General features: G+C 45.7%; 1 protein-coding gene across 1 annotated transcript in view; it reads left to right on the top strand.

Moving 5' to 3' along the window:
- The window catches only part of PLCD3 (phospholipase C delta 3), a 379,382-nt gene extending 367,203 nt beyond the window's left edge, over window positions 1-12,179 (top strand). The window contains exons 15-16 of the mRNA XM_078645134.1: window positions 7,897-8,046; window positions 8,653-12,179. Coding sequence (XP_078501260.1) covers window positions 7,897-8,046; window positions 8,653-8,741 — 239 coding nt within the window. The 3' untranslated portion in view covers window positions 8,742-12,179. The remainder of the gene's footprint in view (window positions 1-7,896; window positions 8,047-8,652) is intronic.
- Window positions 12,180-21,694: the final 9,515 nt, after the last annotated feature.

Here is a 21,694-nt window from a genome sequence, read left to right on the forward strand (position 1 = left end):
TCCGCCCATGTTTCTGTAATAATTGTTATATCGGTCTTATGAGTGCCAATATGGCGCGCAAGTTCATGTCTATGCTTTAGTAGGGACCTCACGTTTATTAAGGAACATTTAAAAAGCTTGCTTTCCTGAGTGCCTTCTGTAGGAAGGTGGATATCTGACTATGGTTACCTCAACTTTTTTCCTGGTGTTTTGCTGGTTTTCGACTTAGTTGGCCTGGGATCCTGCTATTCAGGACCCCAGGCTTCCTGCTCTCTCTGTTAAAATGGACTCCATGTACCTTAGGTACATATCCAATTGGATACAGGGTCACCTTATCAGTCCCTGTACAGTATGCCTTAGGTATCCAGGGCATAGGTGTACCCAGGGCCTACCAGGGGCTGCAGCATGTATTATGCCACCCCTGGCTGGCCACCCAAATCTGACACAACTGGCTGCACGACAGCTGGGGCAAGGTGGTGTAATCACCCTTTGCTTTAGATATAGTATTCCTATATCTAACCCTAAAATGGACACATATATTCCTATCAGTCACTCCTATGGCAGGCCTTAACAACCCTGAAGGCAGAGTGTTTGGAATTATGTGAGATGGTGCTCTGGCATGAGCTGAGCCCATTTGCAGCTTGCGGAACCAAGTCCTCATAGCAGTTCCATGATAACGCTATACCATATACTCTTAAGTGCATTATGAACCTCGTGGTCAAATGCTAACTTTGGCATAGCATTATCAAAACATGTCGAGTAAGGTGTCATACGAATTGGAATACTAACCCCTCGCCAATTCTGGCGACGGGGTTAGCATTCCACCCTTCTAGAGGGACACGACATGTATGTAACTGTGAACCCCGGTTAAAGTTAACTCAAGCCTCAGCATCACAAAATGGATGCTGCCACCACAGACACAAGTCTGACCTCCTGCTGCTGGGAGTCCTTCCAGCGAGGGAGGCCTGGACAAAGGGTTTCCTGTCAGGGGCGGTGCCAGCACCATCCCAGACAGGATTTTGTGTATCCCAGGTAGGCAGGGCTGAGAGGAAGGTGACTGCAAGTGGCACCCCGGTGCTCACTGTGCATATGCCGGCTCAAACCAGTTCCAGGGGCACACCAGCCCCTGAGCTGGGGAGAGACCGGACAAAGGAGAGGGGTGTAACCACCCCCCTCCTGGTCCCACCCATGGGCAGGACCTAGTCGCGTGCCAGCCCCTTTTCTTAGAATAAAGGTAGGAGCGGGCACCCTTCCCAAATTGGATAATCTTGAAACTTGAACTACTTTCCACGAAAGGAACTCTTGTCATTCTCTGAAGACTCTCCCTTGTGGCTAAGGAGTAGCCACCCTGCACCAGCAGGCACCATCTAAGCGCTTGTGGTTTGCTGCACGTCCATCCTCCGGATCAAGACTGCCCAGCTCGACGAGACCCGGATTCCCTGCCATCTCTGACCTCTACCTGCATCATCAGCCCAGCTGAGATTCGTGGGTGCGACGAGACCCGTGGGACCGGCTATCTTCAAGACCTGCACGACGCTTAACCAGCACGACCACAGAGGGATCCTCGAGTGGGTGCACTGGGGTTTGAGAAGCCCCAACCCTGAGCAGCTCCAGCACCGAAGTCCAGCCCCTCAGCATCCACGAGATCTGCGTGGGGCCCTTCTGCTTCTTTGCTGCTTGCCACGTTGTCCGGTCACTTGCCCGTCGGCTAGTGGCCCTCCTGACGACGTACCACGACGTTTTCACCACTGGTCTAGGTCCTCTAGACTGGCCCTTGCTCCTTGATCAACAAGAAGCGCCCTGGACCCTCCTGGTCCACTCCAGACGCCATTTTGACTCAACCGCGTGGGCTTGCCTTTGCCAAGGCTTGTTGCTCCAATTCTGGATCCAGCATCGCCGACAGCAGACACCATCGTGGGACAGCTTGCACTTCCAGCCTGGACGCCGACAACGCCTCCTGGCCCGTGTGGCTGCAGAGTCCAGTGTCACCCACTCACCTGATCGCGGTGACTTCATCCGGTGCCATCCTGGTGCCCACACAATCACTGGCTAGTGATTGAGAACTGAGTCCCCTCTGCTTTCAGGTCGTCCTCTTCACTGATCCAGCCTTGGATCACACCGAACATCTTCACTGGTCGCCTGCCAGCAACATCTTCTTTCAGGCTCCATAGACTACAACGAGGATTCCCGACGACATTTGAACCCTATGCAGCCGCAGCCCCTGGGCTAGGTAACACGAGCATTTCGGTGCTCCAGCACAGGTTCACTATCCTAGTGTCCAGATCCTTTGTCGTTTTTAGTCTACCTAGTCGGATTCGTCCGGAAACAGTAACTTTAGAATTACTAACATCCATAGACTTTGTCCCGCATCCCGCGTAAGAGTTCCCACTCTGCACCCGGGTTCCCTAGGCCTCCTGCTCCTAACCTGAGGGTTCAGTAAGGTAGTCCTAGCGGTCCTGAAGCCTCTGGATCGTGTTACTTACCTGCTAGTATTTCGCATTCCACTTTTAGAGTATATGGTTTTTCGTGCCCCTCGGGCATTTGTGTTATTTGTGCAACTTGTAGTATTTTCGTAAGAGTTTTGTATTGTGCTTAGCTCCCTGACTCATAAAGAGTTCAGGGTAGTCTTGTTATTAATAAATATCCTTTATTTTTATAACAACTTGTGTGGTGTCCTTTCACTTGGTGTTCAAGGGGTATATGTGATGGTAAAACAGCTGGCTTAACACGCCCTCTAGAGTTTAGCCTAAAGACTGCTCTTGTCCACGCTACTAGGATAGCTGGTCTAATAAGGTTGACTTACAACCAATCATCAATAAGGGTTGTTTGGAATGATACAGAGTGATCACTAGAATAGTTAGCACTATATTTCAGGCCAACTTCTCACACCTTCTTCTGTCTTGTGTTCCCTATTCTTAAACTGCCTGATTGGTATCTCCGTGAGGGATAGCTTGCAATTGGGGCAAGTGGTTGTGTTTAGGTCGTGGTCCGGTTCAAAATAGAGCAGTCTGGTTGCTTACCTGCTGTGCTCAGTGCTCGAAGCTCTCCGCTTGTATAATGTATTGAGTGCCTCATTTCCGGGGTAAATTGTGCACGGATTCCAGCCCTCAGCGCGATCTGGACAGGGATGGGTGCAGACGGGCTTGCCTTTGGCACATTTGGCGTGCCAGCAGCGCACCCGCTGTGCGGATGCGACTGGCTGCTCATAAGGAGCCCTCACTCTCCCACCACTAATGCGCTGACTACGATGGCGGACCAACTCTGACTTAAGAGTATTCTCAACGCCACATGTAAAGAGTCAAAGTGCAATGTGCAATATTTAATCCCAACAGGCAAATTCTTAAAAGCCTTAAAACTGAGCAAATTTCAAATGCTGGAATCGCAATCAGGGACAGGCTTACAGTCTCCCTGGAGCTGCGGCGGAGACAGCCATGCCAACGTGCTAGTCCCAGGAGTTGACAAGTGGCCTAGGGTTGCAAATGAATCCCCACCTCGCTCTCCTTTCCTAAAGTTTTTCCAGCTACAGAAAATATGGATCCCCACCCTCATTAGGAAACTATTATAGGAGTATTTGTTTAATTTTTCCTGGAGAGGGAGTTCTGCCATGTGGCATGCCTTGGCACTGAGAAGACTTCGAGCAACAAATAGAAAGTTATTCAAAATGAAAGTCTTGACACTCTGGTGGTGGGCACTTCACCTGAAAATTATACAAGTCACCGGCCAACTACTGCTCACACTCTTTTTCTGTCCAGTGAGTAGTCACTTCAGTGCTCTTCAGCCGTGACCTTGGTGATGAAGCTCGCCAGTCAGGTTCATCTGTGTGAGAGAGCTTCGTTGGTCCAGGGATCTCTCCTACTGCCGCCCTTCATGAATCTATTTGTCTCCTGCAAGACCATCTGAAGTTCAGGCAGGCAGTGGAAATATTGCTACACTAATTACGATGCTTTTTTGATTCTACTTTAAAGTGCTTCGAAGCCGTTAGCTATTTCATAATAAATGAATACAAATAGTGCAATAGAATTAATTAAATATACATGTCCCTTTTTCAAAATCATTGTGAAGGGAAGAAGTGTTCCCATTGCAACAGCAGGTTGGCGGCAGGTCTTGACACTCACACCGGTCAATAGTAGGACAACCGTCATTTTCTGGTACTAGCTGGAGCGAATGCCCTGATTGTGATAAACGTTTGTGGTCATTGACAGCTTCTTTTCGGGTCTTGCTCATGGCCAGAGCCCCCGGTAAGCTCATCCCAAGGGGGCATACTCAGGCGAAACACTCTCGGAGTCTGAGACACCAGGATTATCAGCTCTGCCTGCAGATGCCAAAAGACTGCTGGAGAAGTCCCATCCCACAGGAGGGCCCTCAGGGACACAGCGGTGGCGGGCTTTCATGCCTTAGGTAGTTCCCCGGCTTATCCTCTTTAGCATCAGCACCCTTTCCACCTTGGAAGTTCCAGGGATCCTTGGTCTCTTTGCAGCTCCTCTTATACCAGTGCCGAGCTAACTATCATAGAGTCTTCAAGACGGAGGAGACTTCAGAAGCACCTCAGGCAAATGCTCAAGGGTGGCTTGGCCATCGCGTTCTGAGCTACTGCCCGACTTAGGGCATCTCCATACCTTTCAATTGTTAGTTCCTGCTTCATTCAACAAACTTGCTATTGCTTTCGACATATCTTGTTTGTAGGTGTGCACCTTGGGGAACACCTGCAACAACGCGACCAGAGCCCTGCGTTTGAGACACCGCAAGCGTAACCACGCTTGCATGAACAACGCATCTGCCATTAGCAGGCAGATGCGCTCTAGTTATCAGGATGGGCGGGGACTCAGGGAGAAGCGTTGGACCAGGAAGCTCTGGATGCGAACAGGTAAGTGGGTCTGAGAGGGGTCGCTTTTGGGGCGGGGTTGGGCTACTTTTGGGAAGGGGCAGAGTTTTAGGGCTCAGGGAGAGGGTCAGGGTACTTTTAATAAGGGGGCATGTTTTTAGGGCTCAGGGGGAGGGGCTTGGGGACGTTTTATGGGCTGGGTTTGTGGGGAGTTTTTTAGGACTGGGGCGGTTTTAGGGCTCAGGGAAGGGGGATCAGAGTAGTTTTTTTAAATTGGGGGCATGGGTTTAGGCCTCAGGGCAGTGGAAGCGTTTGGGTAGTTTTAGGGATAGCACTGGGCGGGGGCGAAGGGAATGGGGGTGGGTAGTGTATGTTAAGGGGCAGGGTTTTAGGCCTCTGGGCAGGGGGAGGGAAATGGGTAGATTTCAGAGCAGGTTTTGGGCCTCAGGGCGGGGGAGGTGGGGTGGCAGATAGGGGTTTGGTAATTTAGGGCTACGGGTGGTGGGAGGGGGTCGTAGTAGGGGCGAAGTTAGCCACACATACCCCCTTACCATTCATGCCTTTACAACAAAATTGCATGGTAAAGAGATGCGTGGTTATGACGCATTTGTGGTTCGGCTTACATCGTAGAGGCACGCGTGGTTTAGCGTTGCGTGCCTCTATCATACAACCATGTACCTTGTACCTTCTCTCTCCCATCAGATTTAAACTTCATTTTACTGCTTATAATTGTGCAAGTTATGGTAGTCGGCCAACCAGCAAAGTCGCTCGAAGTGCCTTTCTTTCAAGCTTTTGTTTCCATCTCTTGTTATTTTCAAGACTGTGCCTTGTGCTTTTTGCTCAGCATGGTTGCAGCATCACCACCTTGCACCATGCCAAGCAATGCTGAATTAGAGTCGAGCCAGGTGATACGAAATATTGTTTGTCTGGTTCGGCCACCATCTGGGCACTTAAACCCCCAGCGCATAACCTACAAGCTGCAGAAGAGCAGTCTCGGTACCTCCTCCCTGTCTGAAACCCGACTGAAAATTATAGAGACATTTATTATCCAAAATGTGTTGAGACAATTGAGGAGACACACAGCTTTCAATCACCTTCAATAGGAAGAAGCGTAGACCTGATACAGGGCCAAAGGCCTACTAATGCCAGACAGCGCGGGTCGGCTTGGTGCAGCGTTCCTACGGATTTCTGTGTCCGATGAAGATCAGTATTTGAAAAATTAAACTATTTCCTCTGGTAAACTATGAGTGTTTAATCAATCTTTATTATGATTTTTTTCCTAGAAATGTTTACAAAGCTTTCATTTTGTAGCTTACAGTGCAAAACCTTTAGATGAAAAATTGAACAAAAAAAGGTTGATATTGCGCTAAAATAAATACCTAAAGAAAAAAAAATCACAACTAACTTGTTCTGTTGGTACAGGATGACCAAACACAGGAACATACTTCTAGAACATTCCACATGACTTCTGAAAAGTGTGGGCTTGAATTTCTCACTGATCAGTAAACATGAATGTGCACAATTTTCTTGACAGATGAAGGACTGTGCTGCCTCTGAAATGAACAAGGAAACCAGCAGCATTGCTGAACCAGGGTAGTGGTGGAGATGCACTATACAAAGGACTGGTGACAACAATAGCTATAGATCTCTTGCTTAGAATTAATCCTGGGCGTAGTTCGCATAGTAGCACTACGCGTAGCTACGCGAAGTGCACTTGCACTACGCGAGCTACGCAACTGCGTATTGCACTGTGCAAAATACTGTTCGCACTAATTGCACAGTGCGGACAAGCATCCGGCACTGTTCAATCAGTGCAAACCACATCTAGCACAGTGCAAGCGGTCGTTTTCTGCCGCTCGAGTAGATTTCTACTCGAGCGGCAGCTTTCTCAACGCGGACTGGTAGTTTCTCGTCGCGAGCATACACGACCACTCGCAATGAGAAACCTGACCTCCCCACGTTGATGATCTCGCCGGGAGGTTTATTTTCCACGCTCGCGATCGGCAACTTGATATTGCTGATCGCGAATGAGGAAAAAGTCTCGCCGGGATGTCATTTTGCTCGCTCGCGGTTGCCAACTTGCCATTGAGGACTGCGAGCAAGCAAAAAATGACCGCTACGCGTGGTTTTACTGTGCTACGTGCAATTTGCTTAGTGCGAAGTAGCGCAAACTTTGCAAACTACGCGAGCGTAGTGTTTCGTCCAGGGTTACTTAGAATGAGGCTCACTTGACTTGGATGCTGAACTTGTCATAGAATGATGAGCATTTCAGAGCACAACACGGGACGCACATTTTCTACAATTAAATTAGACCCTCAAAATGTCAGAAGGCACTATCCCGGCTTGTAAAGGTTGCATAGATTCTGCTTATGGAACCAACGTTGCTGCTCCGCTTGTTAATTTGCGCAGTTGGTTTATTGGGTACACTGCAATTACCCTCGATTGTGTAACACACACATGTTTCAATGCTTTAGGAAGTATTCACGTGCTGGCACAACCATCCACAAATGTTGTTTCCTTGAAAGCCAGACCTATGGTTGTTGAGTCTAGTCAATGTTTAAGTGCTATTATTCTCTTGAACCTGCAGTACTAAGCCTTGCGTTTTTTCCCTCACTGGATATTGCTGCTTCCTTGATTTTGACCCCAATGCATCTCAAATTCATCAGAGTCCTAACTTGTAATGTTGCGAGTCAGACAGGCTTTCTTGTCTCCCTTTACTATATCTTTGTGTGTGTCAGGTCCCTCTGTGCTCTTTCAACAGTTTAACGGATATCAACATTTTGGTTTTAACGGTTCCAGTCCATGTTAAAATACACTGAACCATCTTTGTCCAAGCCATCTGCTTGCACATTTCAGCCTCTCTGGAGTGTGAGTCTCTGGGTGTCAAAGGGTTCAACAGTGATCCTTTGGTCCTTACATTGCTTTCTGAGGCTCCAGGCCTCATTGTAATATTTCTATGCGCTCCTGTTCTGTCTGCGCTGTCACTCTAGCCAACCTGCCTGGTTTACCGCTCTTCACGATGTGTCTCACTGGGTGCTAATGATCGGTGTCATAACTCTGGGGTCTTCACTAGGTTTGTCTTTCCTTCTCTGCAGGTTTTAATCCCACATGGGACGAGACACTGAGTCTGCAAGTCCGGATCCCGGAGCTGGCCTTGGTCAGATTTTTGGTGGAAGATTATGACACAACATCAAGCAATGACTTTATTGGTCAGTTCACACTACCCTTCACAAGCCTACGCCAAGGTGAGCCAGCCATGCCGCCTGCGCAGCGCCATTTATGCAAATACTGACATGGTGACTTCTAGGTGGGGCTGGGCCTAATCTATGCAGTTGGATTGTTCGTTCTGCTCGCACAGGTTAAAATGCCTCTTGTTCCTGCCCAGGACTTCATTCTACAATGATTTTTTAAATGATAACTTTTGGGGCATAGCATATCATGTTTATGTGACAAGTTAGTGCACACTATATAAATAATTGCTATGAAATTATGATTTGGTAAAATAAAGTGCTTAATCACATATATTTATAAACACGCAGTGCCCTTACAAGAGTTTCACTGTGATCCACTAAAAAAAACATAAAACACTGGCTGTCCTGTACCTGATGTAGTTAAAGTGCTTGGTATATAGCACAAATGTGTGGCTGCAGTGTGCACTTTGCATTAGAAAGGCATGCTGGGACGGGCATACATGACACGTAGGAGTTAGTTGATGTGTCCTATATGTAGATGGCTGGGTGATATGTATGAGGACACATGAGAGCATTGCTGAAATGTACCTTGTTGCACAGAATGATACAGTATGTTTCTTAATACGTGAACGGCCACGCTCACTGCGTTGTATGTTGCAGGTTATCGGCACATCCACCTCCTCTCCAAGGACGGAGCCTCGCTGTCGCCGGCCACTCTGTTTGTGCATATTACTATAGAAGGCTGGTGAGGGTCATGGATGAGCCCCTGGAAGGACAGAGTGGAACTTCGTGAATCCGCAAGGACATCAATTCCTGTGGCCCGTTATGGAGACTCCTTGCAAGCTGAAGAGAACACATCTCAAAACCCCAATGAGCCACTGCCCTGCGTAAAACGGTGTCTATTTGTTTCCTCCACTCGTGTGTATAGGAGAGGTGCTCTTCTGCAATCGCAAACCGGAGACCCGCTATTGCAGTGTGAGCCAGCACCAAAAAGTCACCTTTGATGTTTGAAGTTGGTGTGCTTCAGGCAGGACCATTTGTGGATTGGAAGGAGCTGAAGGAAAGCAATCACACCCACCTTCCCTTCAAATGCAGCCTTTCACATGGATGGAAAATCAATCTAGAAAGGTGTTTGCATTCACAAACTTTTACTCCCAGCACCAAGCTTATTTAAGACTGGTTTTATATTTAATTTATCCAAAACGTATATGCCTACAGAGGCAGTGTTGCAATAACAAACTCTTTCCATTAAGAATGATGCTCTGAGAAAGCGAGTCGTGCTCTGGTCAAGGTGCTATACCTCAAACCGCTGAATCGTAGGTCCAACTAAGCAACAAACATGGAAGGAAATGGTACTTCATGCAATGCCAAGCCGCAGAGAGCAACACATATATGGATGAAGGCAAATTGCATCAGCAGTGTGGGAACAGATGTGAAAACCCTACTCTGATAGTATTAGAAAGCCAGGGTATCAGCAGGCCAGTCTGAAGAGGCAACACTAGGATGCTGCCTCTATCTAACACAGGGCGTCAGACCGCCCATACGAGAAAGACATGTGGAATCATTAAAGGGTAGAGCGGTGGAGAAGCACCACTTCGCCTAGTGCAGCTGAAATCATTGTCTGAGCCCTAGGGCATGGAGGTTGTGATGAGTAGAGGCAAAGCGTGAAGGGTCTAGCTCTACACAGGAAAGTGACATTAAAGCCGGGTCTGGTGGCTTAGTGGACTAATGCGCCCATTTTATGGGCCTTTATTCGACCTTCTGGTTGCAGGTTTATATCCCAGCGGGTCTACTCAACCTTCCGTCCTTCTGAGGTTGATAACATGAGTACCATTGAGTTGGTTAACAGTAAATATCTGTTCAAAAACACATGTTATGTAAAGGTACAGATGGAGGTGGGGGGCAGTCGGGGAGGGAATGAACTTTGAGGGACTGATCTAAGTAAAATGTAGAAGAGAGAGGCCAAGCAAATGTAGAAGAGAGAGGCCAAGCGAACTAAGAATTTGAGGGAGCCGTGAAGACTGGTGACGACTTGGAGGTCATTGAAGATAAGAGAAAGTACAAGCCACAGGGATGAAGGAGCAGGAGAGGATAGACAGTCCCAGAAATCGAGAAAAGAAGGGAGGACGGGCGGGGAGGAGGTTTATGTGTCTTCACAAATGAAGACACAGAATATAATATCAGTGTCTGGACACATGCTGCTTTTTCTGTTGATGCTGGAGATTTTTTCAAGATCGAAAGAGAGTGACCCCCTGCCGGTGCGGGGGAGAAGAAGAGCACTAACTGGTCACCTGTGTGACAAGGTGCACCGGATGTGGTTGCAGATTTGGGGTCTGGCAGAAACGCTCCCAGGTCACAGAGTGTGAAACTCCGCTTCTCTGGATCCCCTGTGACCAACCAGGCTCTGGAAGCCGACAAAAGCACCATACCCAAGGCCACAGCACTGTGAGGGACGTGTGCGCAGGACCAGGGAAAAGCATCCGTCTCTTGTTGAATACAAGCAAGGCACTGGTGGCAGAAATGGGATGGACAGTACTGCAGTGTTAGCTGTTGGTATACACTGAAGTATTACACACAAGACAATAACAGAAGCATGCATGGAACTGCACACTTACACATGGACCACCAATGTACTGTTCAAGCATACACATGCAGGCTTATTCTCACATATGCACACAAAACCATGTGTGCACGTTTAGTTACACTTCTAAACACACACCAACACTACACAGCTGACCCTGTGCTGACAGACACATTTCTGAATGCATGGATATTACAGTATTATGCTATACTGTCACTGTGACTTGCGAATTCCAACCTAGACACTAATACATACATTTCAATCAGATTGCCTGGTGAAGCACACTCAACTGATCCTGCTGTCTCAAACATACACACAAGGTCAAAGGGGTTGGCAAGTGTGGTATTGCACCAACCTATCTAAATAGGTCATTGCAGCAAGCAGGAAGACAAAAGGAAGGACTTGGAGTTTGCTTAAAAAAAAGGGAAAATACGAATCAATGTACAAATAATATTTAAAAATAACTTAATGATGTTTGTGCTAGGAATCCTTGTGGAACTATAAACAATGTGTGACTTGCAAGACCTAATGAACCTTCTTCCCTTACAAGAAATATTCCGCACCAAGGTTGAAAAGTGTTAGTGTGTTCTGTCTCCCAGTTGTCAACATATTCTGCATCTGAAAATAAAACAGGCCCTCCTAGCCCCCACCCTGGTTAGGGAACCAGAGTTTGGTGTCTGCACAGACTTATGGTGTCTATCTTCCAAGGCAGAAGCAAAAAGTACAGATGATGGACAGAATGCTGAACAAATGAAACATTCACCCCAGTCATAGATCTAGGTTTGATCCATCTCTTTTGCTCACCACACCACCCCAGTTTGGACCCAGCCATATGCAAATCAGTTTTGAGCCTGCTCTCCATGGAAATAGACCAGCCCGAACTGCCGAGCCAGGTCCTCCCTGGGCCGGAAACGATCACCCTGGCACCGGTTTCAAGGTATTACCCCTCATCAGCCAGTCTAGCTTGAATCCAGTGGCTCTGTGAGCACGGAACCCATGTCTGTGTGACTGGAGGTGAATGTTCGATTTGTTCAGCAGTCTGTCCATCATCTGTTCTTTTTGCATTTATCTTTTAAGACAGGCCATTTATAAAATAGTTCAGACACCACCAGGATGTGGGCTGCCTTACCATGTTGATACGTTCTATGCTGTGATGGCCATACTGTTCCAGTACCAGCCCGATGTGGGCTTCCTATCTATATAGACATGGTTAATGCTACAGTGGCAGTTTCACCATCAGCCACCAGGAGGATTTGTTATACCAAACTATGCCGGTATGATCAAAACTGTGATGGCCACTGTACAACCAATCCCTAGGAATATGTGGACTGCCAGACTACTCATATCTCACTTAGGGTCCATTCTGCTAGTCATCGCAAGGTGTGGGCGTCCTACCTACGGTGATATAGTTAGTACTGAGATAGATCCTGCGCACCAGTTGCTAGCAAGAGGGGGTCCAAGAATCCATCTATGTGGACTTAGATTCTTGTGACCAGTACAGGTGGCCACGCTTCCCCATACTATGTGTCTGTAGTCTCGTAATACAAATGTTAAAATATGTATAATATATTGATATGTCCGAAATTACAGAATGATTTATAACATACTCTGTGTCACTGCGTTCTTTGTGCCTCTTCCACCAAACAAAACCATGCCGGCAAGCAACAGGCACAGCTTTGTGTCCAATGCATGACCACCCAGAAGAGCTACAGAGAAAGCCAAGTGACTGTAACCAGAAACACTCAAGATCAGAGGTCGCCTCTCGACTAACCTAGCAGTACCTGAAGAACTAATGAAAAGAAAACTTGCTTAAGCAGAGACCTTAAGCTCATGGGGTCCAACTTGAAAATATTTTTTTCTGTGAGTAGCTGGAACTTATTCCAGTATTTAGGAGTAAGACAGACACAAGGAAAAAAAGCTTTGTGAATTGGGCTCTCATATTATAACAGATTTATAAACTTTGCTGTACTGCGGGACAACAGGTTCCTAAGAGACCTCTTACCAGTGTAATTAGAAGTCACTCAAAGCTTTTGGAAGTCCACCTCGACATTGTAATCGGGTCAGTAACGCAGCTTCATCTCTCATTGCAAAGAGTGGATGTGTGGCGAGTACCGCATGACCACTGATGTACATTCAACCAACAAAACAATTGCTAGAAAGCTAGGTACCTTACATTGGCTCCTGGGTAGAGTGACATGCTTTGAAAAGATGACCAAGTGAGGCAAATGGGATACAGGTAAGCATTTTGTAAATATGACGAAGACTGACTGTTCAATGCTGGAGTCTGCACTTGAACAAGGATCCAAACATTAATGTTTGTAGACTGCAGAAATAGATCAGGCGGCTGCGTTTCTGATAGCTGCGAGGAGGATGGTTCCAAAGCGTGCGGTTCTGACAGACTGTAAAATGAGCACTGGGGACACCAGGGAACTGGCTGCTTGCCAGGTGGCACCAGAAAGGATGCACAAAACCACCTTGGATTGCTCAGTTCAAGAAAGCTCCTTTTTGCAGTTTTCACACACAAGGGCCACACAAAGTTGGTTTGCTTTAATAAAGTACTGATCCAATCCTGATGGTTCTTATTTCTTGGCAGAAAGACTTGGAAAGAAAACAGCAAAGAGATTCTCTAATTAATACGAACATTATAAACAACTTTTCCAAAAAGCACGCTTAGATTCCAAGAACAACCTTCTGAAAAACAATAAACAGCTTGTCAGTGACTGGGCACAGATTCAGATTCTGCAAGCAGAAGTAATACTCGTCAACGAAGGCTACAATAAAAAAAATGAGTTCATTTTTTTAGGACTCCTTATTCTAAGACCATGGCTATCTCCCATTATATGATACCCTACCGCCGAGTGATAGGACTAGAAATGTGTCTTAAAGCTGTATGCAGCCAGAACTATACATCTAGAAGGAAACAGCAAGCAGTCAGGACCCCCTTGTCCACGCCTTTTCAAGCTCTCCACTTATCACTGCAATCTTGTGACTCTAGTTGCACATTAACACATTCAGGTCTGCGGCAACAGAGCTCAGGCTCCAAAGATATTACACGCGTAAGCACCTGCCAGCAAAGCTACACACGTTGTACAAGCTCGGACAGCAATCCTGAAGGTCACAGAGATCCTAAAGGCTAAGCTCTAATAATTGTTCCTCAGGGTATAGAGATTGTATTGATTGCCAGATAGGCAGCTATGTTACACAGATCAGGCTCTGAACACACCACTCATCCTCCAGGTTACACATCTCTTACAGACGTAAGACCTCTTCATTTTGTTACATTCCTTTTAAAGGTTCAGAAATCTCTTACAAAGCTGTTTCCCAAGTATGTTGCATTATTAAATTGCAGCAGGGTTGGGACCCTACTGAATAATAGGAATATGCTGCTACAGATCCTATTTCTTTTGGTTTTGCACATCTTCGTCTTTATTCTGCCTGTGTCATACTGCTGCAGCACAAAGGGTGGTGAGATTTGCAACCAGGTGGGCAGGGATGACAGCTGAGATGGCTTTGAGGGTGTGGTTATTATGTTGAAGGTAGATGTGAGCAAGCAAGAGGAAACAAGGGCAGGTCTATCTGGGTGTGGGTGGGCATATTCAAATCTTACAAGTTCAAGTCAGTGACTAGCAAACTATCGCTCAGGTTATTGTGACGTGGGATTTATTGTATTTTTTTTAAAGTTTCATATAGCGCAAACTTGGTCCAAGTGCACCGGAATGCTTAGCATGAGCACTAGTTACATTACAAAAGATTAGATTTTTTTTTTTTTAGGCACGGGGTGATTAGGTGATTTGCCCAGAATCACAGGATGTTGAGCTGATGCTAGGACTCAAACCTGGTTCGTCAGTTCCAAGGTTGGCAGCTCTTGGCATGAAGTCACATCCCCTCCTATAGCCTATGATAAAAACTACCCCTCAATCTGACCAACTAACCAAAATCTTATAGACTCAAGCCTGTTGCATCTGAACTATCACTCTTATTATATATAGATCATGCAGTAGTAGGCATTTCATAGCAAAGCTATCCTTTGTATAGCAGCCTTTGCCCTTATCCCAGCAAAGCAGTTACCATCTTAGACAATATACTATGTTTCAGGTTACAAAGACGTTACTGACTCAGGCCTCCGAGTGCCAAGCCAGCCCCCAGTATTCAAACACTCGTCAAGAGCTGGAGCATTTGACAACATAGTTGACCCATGGGTTACAAAGAAGTTACAGGCATGTACACTGCTTCAAGCAATTCCAAGTTCAAGGTTTTAGTTTACTAGTATACAAGAAACATGCAACCCGTAATACGTTGATCAACAAATATGCACCAAAGGAAAAAAGTAAATACATCTCTTAGATTGTATTTTGTATCAAGGTTTTTATTTTATGCGAAGCGAATACTCAAACGACACCCATAAAAAGTGATGGGTCTCATAAAAAAAAACAAGCATTTGTAATGCAATAGGTCTCGCATTTGCGAGAGTTTAAGTTATCGGCTTTGTAAATGAAAATGCCTTTTATTTTATCAGTTTTGATAATTAACACATAAATAAAAGGCATTGTCATTTATAATGCCAATAGCTCAAACTCTTGTCAATGCGAGACCTATTTAATTTCAAAGAAGTGGCCACCATTGTCCCGGCCTACTTAGAAACTCATTTAAGAAAATAGTGCTTAGGGACTAAATAAGACATACTGTGTAACAACAGAAGTAAAAGGGCCATTCCTCATGGGAGATTACAGATGAAGACCAGGCGGTATTAAGGCGGGACTAACAAGCCTAATAACGAATCAGAAGCCAGCATTTACAAAGGCACAAGCCAATGAAAAATATGGGTGGAGAGTGGGCGGAGCTTCAAGTCCTTTCAATAATACAGCATGCCTTGCAGAGCAGCCCATGTGCTGTCCAGGCTCAACTTACAAAAATACGATTACTCTGATCTCTTATCCAAATTTGGCCTGCGTATCTGGAATACATATCGTCTCCATCTTTATTATCCTGTAGTGCTACGTGAGACTATGACTATTCCTCTCTTGGATTTGGTCTCTTAAGCAGGTAACGGCAGTTAGTGGCAGCATTTTTCTTCACACCCGCAGTGTCTCAGTAATATTGGCTTCTTGTCTCCTGCTTCTGGGGAGCGGGGGGAGGCAGGAGGGGGTGGCAAGCTCGTCTCCAACAAATCTAGGCATCCTTGTCAGGACTTGTTCCATACTCGATAACCAAAAATGATGCAAGCAGAGAGATCTGAGATACACAGACAAGATCGGTGTGGGAAAAATACAGGGGCGAGAATTGTGCTCCATTACAGTCACAGCACAGCTGGTGGAACCTCAAAGCATAACAACCGTAAGGTCCAGGGCCATTATTGAATGGATGAGATATAAGAACAATTGATACCAAACAAAACAAAGCATGTTACAGCGAAGCTGTCAAGCCGCAGGCACTGGTCATCTACCCCAAAAGAAAGACAAAACAACAACAGAGGTATGCAAGCCTGCTGTGACCATGCTCCTCAAATTAAGGTGCAAGTACATAAGCACTGTCCAAGCACCAAGGAAACAAATCCTGCTACAGGGAAGCCATCATCTACCGAACATCTGCTATTTTCCCCAGAAATATCTTTTTTTCAAACCAATTTTTATTATTTAGTAAAACAGTAGCACATAATACGAGCAAATTATACATGTCTGAGACCAGTAAAGCGGTCAATGCCGGTATGAGATCATTGAATAAATACGAACAGTGCCAATATACAAACGTAACAAAGACTAACTCCAGAACGAAAAACCAGCCTTGCCTAAAAGCTTTAATGCTTTCCCAGAAGGGTTTTGGAAGCGCAACTTAACAGCGGTAAACTAACCTCATGTACAGCATGCACCTAGACTTAAAGTGCAATGAAAGGCAGACCCACACACGTTTACAATCAACACCCTTTCCAAATGACTTTGTATAATCAAACGAACATCCAAAAAAATAACAGATTATTTTTCAGTCCTTCATTAGCAAAAGCTGTATGCTTCCAACAAACTAGAATATTCATATATATCATGCAAATGGGGTATCAATGCAGTGTAACTCAGTTAAACTAAGTATTGAGTCTGTCAAAGCCGCTGAAAAATGCAATATTTAGAAGAGCACAGACTAAAACCGGAAAATGTAGGGCATTTGTTTCTCCGCTATACAGTAGGATCTCTGCAGGAACGCAAAGATGTCACCTTGAACACACAGGCGGTATTTCAAATGCAGCTGTGGGTGTCCCTATTGCAGGATGTAGTATTCAAGTAGTAGAGTTTAATTGTTCGAAACCACAGGTTTTGAAAACATTATACAAAGACTGGACATTTTCCTGCATTTGGGCTACTCTTCTCGTTTGTGCCTGCTAGTCGCTCTTTTGCGGAAGGAAATTGTAATGATTTTTTAGTGTTCAGAACATGTGATGCGGCATTTGGCTGAAAAGGGTTTAAGTGCTTCCTTCTAGATCTAACTGCACGAAGCCAATTGGCTGGAAAACTTGAAGATGTGTTGATACAGTGAAAAATATGCGTGCAAATTCAGCATTATATTTCGCTCCATAATGAGAAACGTTAGCACTGTTTTATACCTAAAAATGCATCTGAAAAACTGCTAATGGTTATATCTTAGCTAGAGAACTGTTTATTAAGTAACATAGATTTATTAGGGAGCGGCATCTGCCATCAGAGATCTATCTTAGGTTATACATATCTTTGGGGATCAGTTTTGTGCTACTGGGGTTGCAGACCTGATCTTTTTGAGTGACTTATCAGTGATGCGGTGTGGGTGATTGCTGATCATTTACCAAAGAATGACTATCTAGTAGCCATGCTGAGAGGAGCAAAGTATTTTTTCGAAGCCGGACCCTAGATTAGCGGGTCACTGCATGGTCCTGGCAGAGAAGTGTGAACATGTAAACGCTCCCGTCACTCTGGTTGGTGGTCAGGTTGGCATCAGCAGTGGCTGTTTTCCCCTAAGTTCTGAGTCAAATGAGCGACTTTTCCAAAATTTCAGAATGACGCTTGATTTTTGGAAATAAGTATGCAGAACACAAAACAAGATTACATGAAACTCTGGGGGGTTAAGGAAGGAAAGATTGAGCCTCTAGCTAGAAAAGTGTGACATTGTGTGACGGGTCCATGGCCAACATTCTGCGGTTTAACTAATGTGAACTAATGGCTGCCTAGCTGGCTGGGATGGTAGGGAACGACGAAGACCACGTCAGTTGTAAATTGGAGCACGGGGCAAACATGAAACAACTAGTTCCACTGATACATATTTGGGGGAAGGTTGAGGACTGGGGGGGGGTCTATTATAGATTACCTGTTCTGGAGTAGTGTTCTCTTTCATTAGATATTCAGTGGGAAAGTGGGGGCAAACCTTTCCGTAGTTGGGTAGTAAGCAGTTTTAAATGTTATGAAGTAGGAAATTGGGGCGGACAGTGGTGAGGCTTATTATTGGTGAATATGTTTTTTTTAGCAAATGCACAGTGGAGAGACTGCAGGAGGAGGGGCATCTATCGCATGTGGGCTCAGGAAGGGCAAGGTTGAGGGAGGCCCAACTCCATGATGGTAAACAGATTAGGAGATAAAATTAAGCAGGCGGTGGTAGCTCAATATGTTTGGCATACCACGAGACACTCTACTACGAGAGACCTGCTTGATGGGCACTTACTGAAGGTTCCTGGGCTGGGGTCAACACCTTTCTCTTGGACACATGGGCTATTTCTGGGGGTAAAGACAGGTGGCAATATTGGGGGAAAAGAAACCCCTTTTCAGGTCACCAAGAGGTGGTCAGACCCAAGCAATATCCCACAAATATATAGCAAAGCATACTAGAGAAAATCAGTTTCAGCCTCTTGGAAAGAGGACACACCACCAATTGTGAGAAGCAATTTCAATGATGTCATGGCCCCAGAGCTAGATCGATTGAGAATGTTAAGATACAGAGAATCTGAGCACACACTGCAGGCACTGTTTGTGTGGGCACTGGGGCTGGTAAATATGTTTACAACGGAAACACCCTTCAGATAGGCAATACTCAAACTTCTCAGAATCACACAAGAACTACTGAAGGAAATGCATATTTATGCTTTCTGAAGAACAACCCTCAGAAGAGGCAGAATATCTAGCACAAGGGATATCCGACCACTTACTAATCGCCACTCTGGGATGTAAGACCTACCCAGCAGGGACTCAATTGAGACTCAATGAGTGGGTGCAGAGGGAATCAGATACTAGCCCAAAAATCAGGGCAAACTCAGGACTGTATTTTGATGGCAATGTGGGATCGGTTGATTCACCCACGTCATATGGGAAACCTATTAAGTGGTACTACACGACAAAATACAGACCAATGTGGTGCGGAAATAAATGGAAGAAATCCTTTTAAATTAACCTCCTCGGAGAAACAAATCCTAGTGTTGGAGAGCCAGGCTACAGCACAACCCACTGCAGAAAGGACCAGAGAACTAAACATAGCTAGGACAGAGTATCGCAATGTAGCAGAGAATGCAGCTCACAGCTATTACCATATAATGCAGTGGAAATTATATGAGGTGGGTGATAAGGGTGGCAGTCTTCTTACTTGGCTTAGTCGTAATGAAGAGAACACCAGATGGTTTGGAGAAATAGCTAATAGGGTGGAGGAAAGGAGAAAAAAGGCAGATAGGTGGCAAAGGAGTTCACTCAGTATTACCCAGAGCTTTACAGGGCTAGAACTCAAAAGAGGGAAGGACAATGAATTCCCAAGCCAAGAAGATAGCGGGTACTTGCGTTGGCCTGCTTAGATCCATAAGGAAGACACTTAGATGGCTTCCTATGGAGGTCTTCCTATGAAGTGTCATAGGACAATGGTTCATGTCTTCATACCATCACTCCTTGACTACGGCAACTCCCTATACCTGGGCAGCCCATCCTATGTCACAAAGAAATTAAAGGTAATACAAAATGCGGCAGCTCGACTACTTCTAGGTGTGCCTAAGGACAACCTGCTCTCGGGCAACTGAATTGGCTACCCATCAAGAGACAGATAGAATTTAAGGCTATGCATTGCCCAGAAGCTAAAATACACATCCAGGCTGCATGCACTACATCTTATCACCTCATACACAGCCACAAGAGCACTAATATCGAACAATCTTTCCCTTTTAACAGTTCCAAGCATAAAGAGAGAGAGAGGAGGAGGTAGAACATTTGTTGTCTCCATGGCCAAGTTATTGAACTCCCTTCCTTTACAGATTAGGTACAATAACAATATGGAAACAACTAAAAACACATTTTTTTAGATAAATCATTAGACCTCTTTTTAGAGACACCATTTTTTAGACACCCTGCTGTTAAAATCTACGAGAGAGCACCTCGAGAAGATACCCTGTTGTCTGATTTGACGTGTTCTGTTCCGTCGGAAATAAACTCCTGTTTCCTGCCTTCCAGTCTCCAGCGCCTGCCTCTTTATTTGGGTAATCGTGAGTTGGGTGAGAAGCGGCTAACGCCGGGCAAACCTAGAAAAGGGGTAAAACGACCTGGTGTGCCTGAACCCTTTTTCATCAATTGGCGCCCAACGTGGGGCCCATCCGCGACACGTGGATCCAGTGGGAGAGGTCCCGACGACGGAGTGAACGACTGCAACGATCGGGAAGAGCTCCTGCCCGATAGACCCTCGTCTGGCAGCCGATCATCCGAACTTCACTGGTTCCGAGCAGACCTCTCTCGAGTGATCTACGGTCCTGACTGGGAACCATCAGGAGTGCCACAGCAATTACGGAGAATAGAGGACGATCGGGCGCTGGAAGCGGAAGACGAGAAACTGTCCATACGGTCCGGGTAAGGTCGTGTAACACGACAAACTGGGAAATATTTGATTGTTTGATTGGAAAATACTAGTATTACTCTCCGAATTGTTGGTTCTCTTGGAGATTCTCTGTCTGCAAACTGAGAGGGATAAAAGTATTCTCTCTTCCTTTGCAGGTAGTGAAGGGTAGGTAACGCAGGCTTTTGCCCCCGTAGTAATCCGTCGTGCCTATCTTTCTCCCCCACTGATTGATTGTTTGCCCGAACATTGTTTGTTCGAGGATTGTTTTCTCGAGAATTCTCTGTCCACAAACGGGGAAGGATAAAAGTATTCTGTCCTCCTTTGCAGATAGTGAAAAATAGGTAACGCAGGCTTTTGCCCCCATTGTAACCCGTCGTGCCTATTTCTTTCTCGCCACTGATTGTTTGATTGAACGGACATTAATTGTTCGATATTGGTTCTCTCTTTGGCTATTCCCTATTTGCGAATACTGCAGAATAGAAATATTCTGTCCAGTCTTTGTGATGTATTCCTATAGGTTCTGTATCGATCCCCCTATTCCTGACCCTATTCTGGTTAACGAGTTAAGTAGCAGCCATCCCATGATGCAGAAACAGTTATCTGATTACGCCAGACCACGGCACAGGAGCGCGTTATCTGATTAGGTCATAACGCTTGCCATCTAATTAGGCAAAGCAATATTCCTCCAGCCCCTGATAAGGCATACGGAGTCCTCAAAACAAATCAAACCTATGACAACCTGGGAAAAACCCTGCGGCCATTGTTTTGATTTCACCGAGAACTTCAGTAAAAGAATGTGCTAACGACCAGCTCGTATGACATCCTTATTGACGTATCTATGTCCATCCTTACGTCAATCTCGGCACCTTACAGGTATAAATATTACCGACATTGCCTTAAGCAAACACACGCGGTGGTGACGAGATCGGAGCAGCGAGACTTGCCGAAGCCCAGCAGAGAGCGAAGCCCACTAGCTGCCCCGCCTTCCTGACGCGCTGAGAACGAGACGCTGCTTTCTCCTGCCGAGAAATCCAGCTCCGGCGCTTCCGAGCAGCCCTCGCAGGCAGCTTGGAATATCGAGACCTCAGACGAGAGATACTGCTACTTTCTATCCCCGCCCACGTATTAGGCTTAGGTCAGGTACACTGGGGTAGGCGTAGTTAGAAGCACCAGTTGAGTACGATTAGTCAAATGTTTATATGTATGTATCTATTCTGTCCATTTTAAATAACGTATGGCTTAGAAACCATATCAATGTTTTTACAGTATTATTTTATAATTCTGCTTTTATTGTATGTACTTTACTTA

This window comes from Lissotriton helveticus, chromosome 5_1 (assembly GCF_964261635.1).
Source record: "Lissotriton helveticus chromosome 5_1, aLisHel1.1, whole genome shotgun sequence".
Lineage (NCBI taxonomy): Eukaryota > Metazoa > Chordata > Amphibia > Caudata > Salamandridae > Lissotriton > Lissotriton helveticus.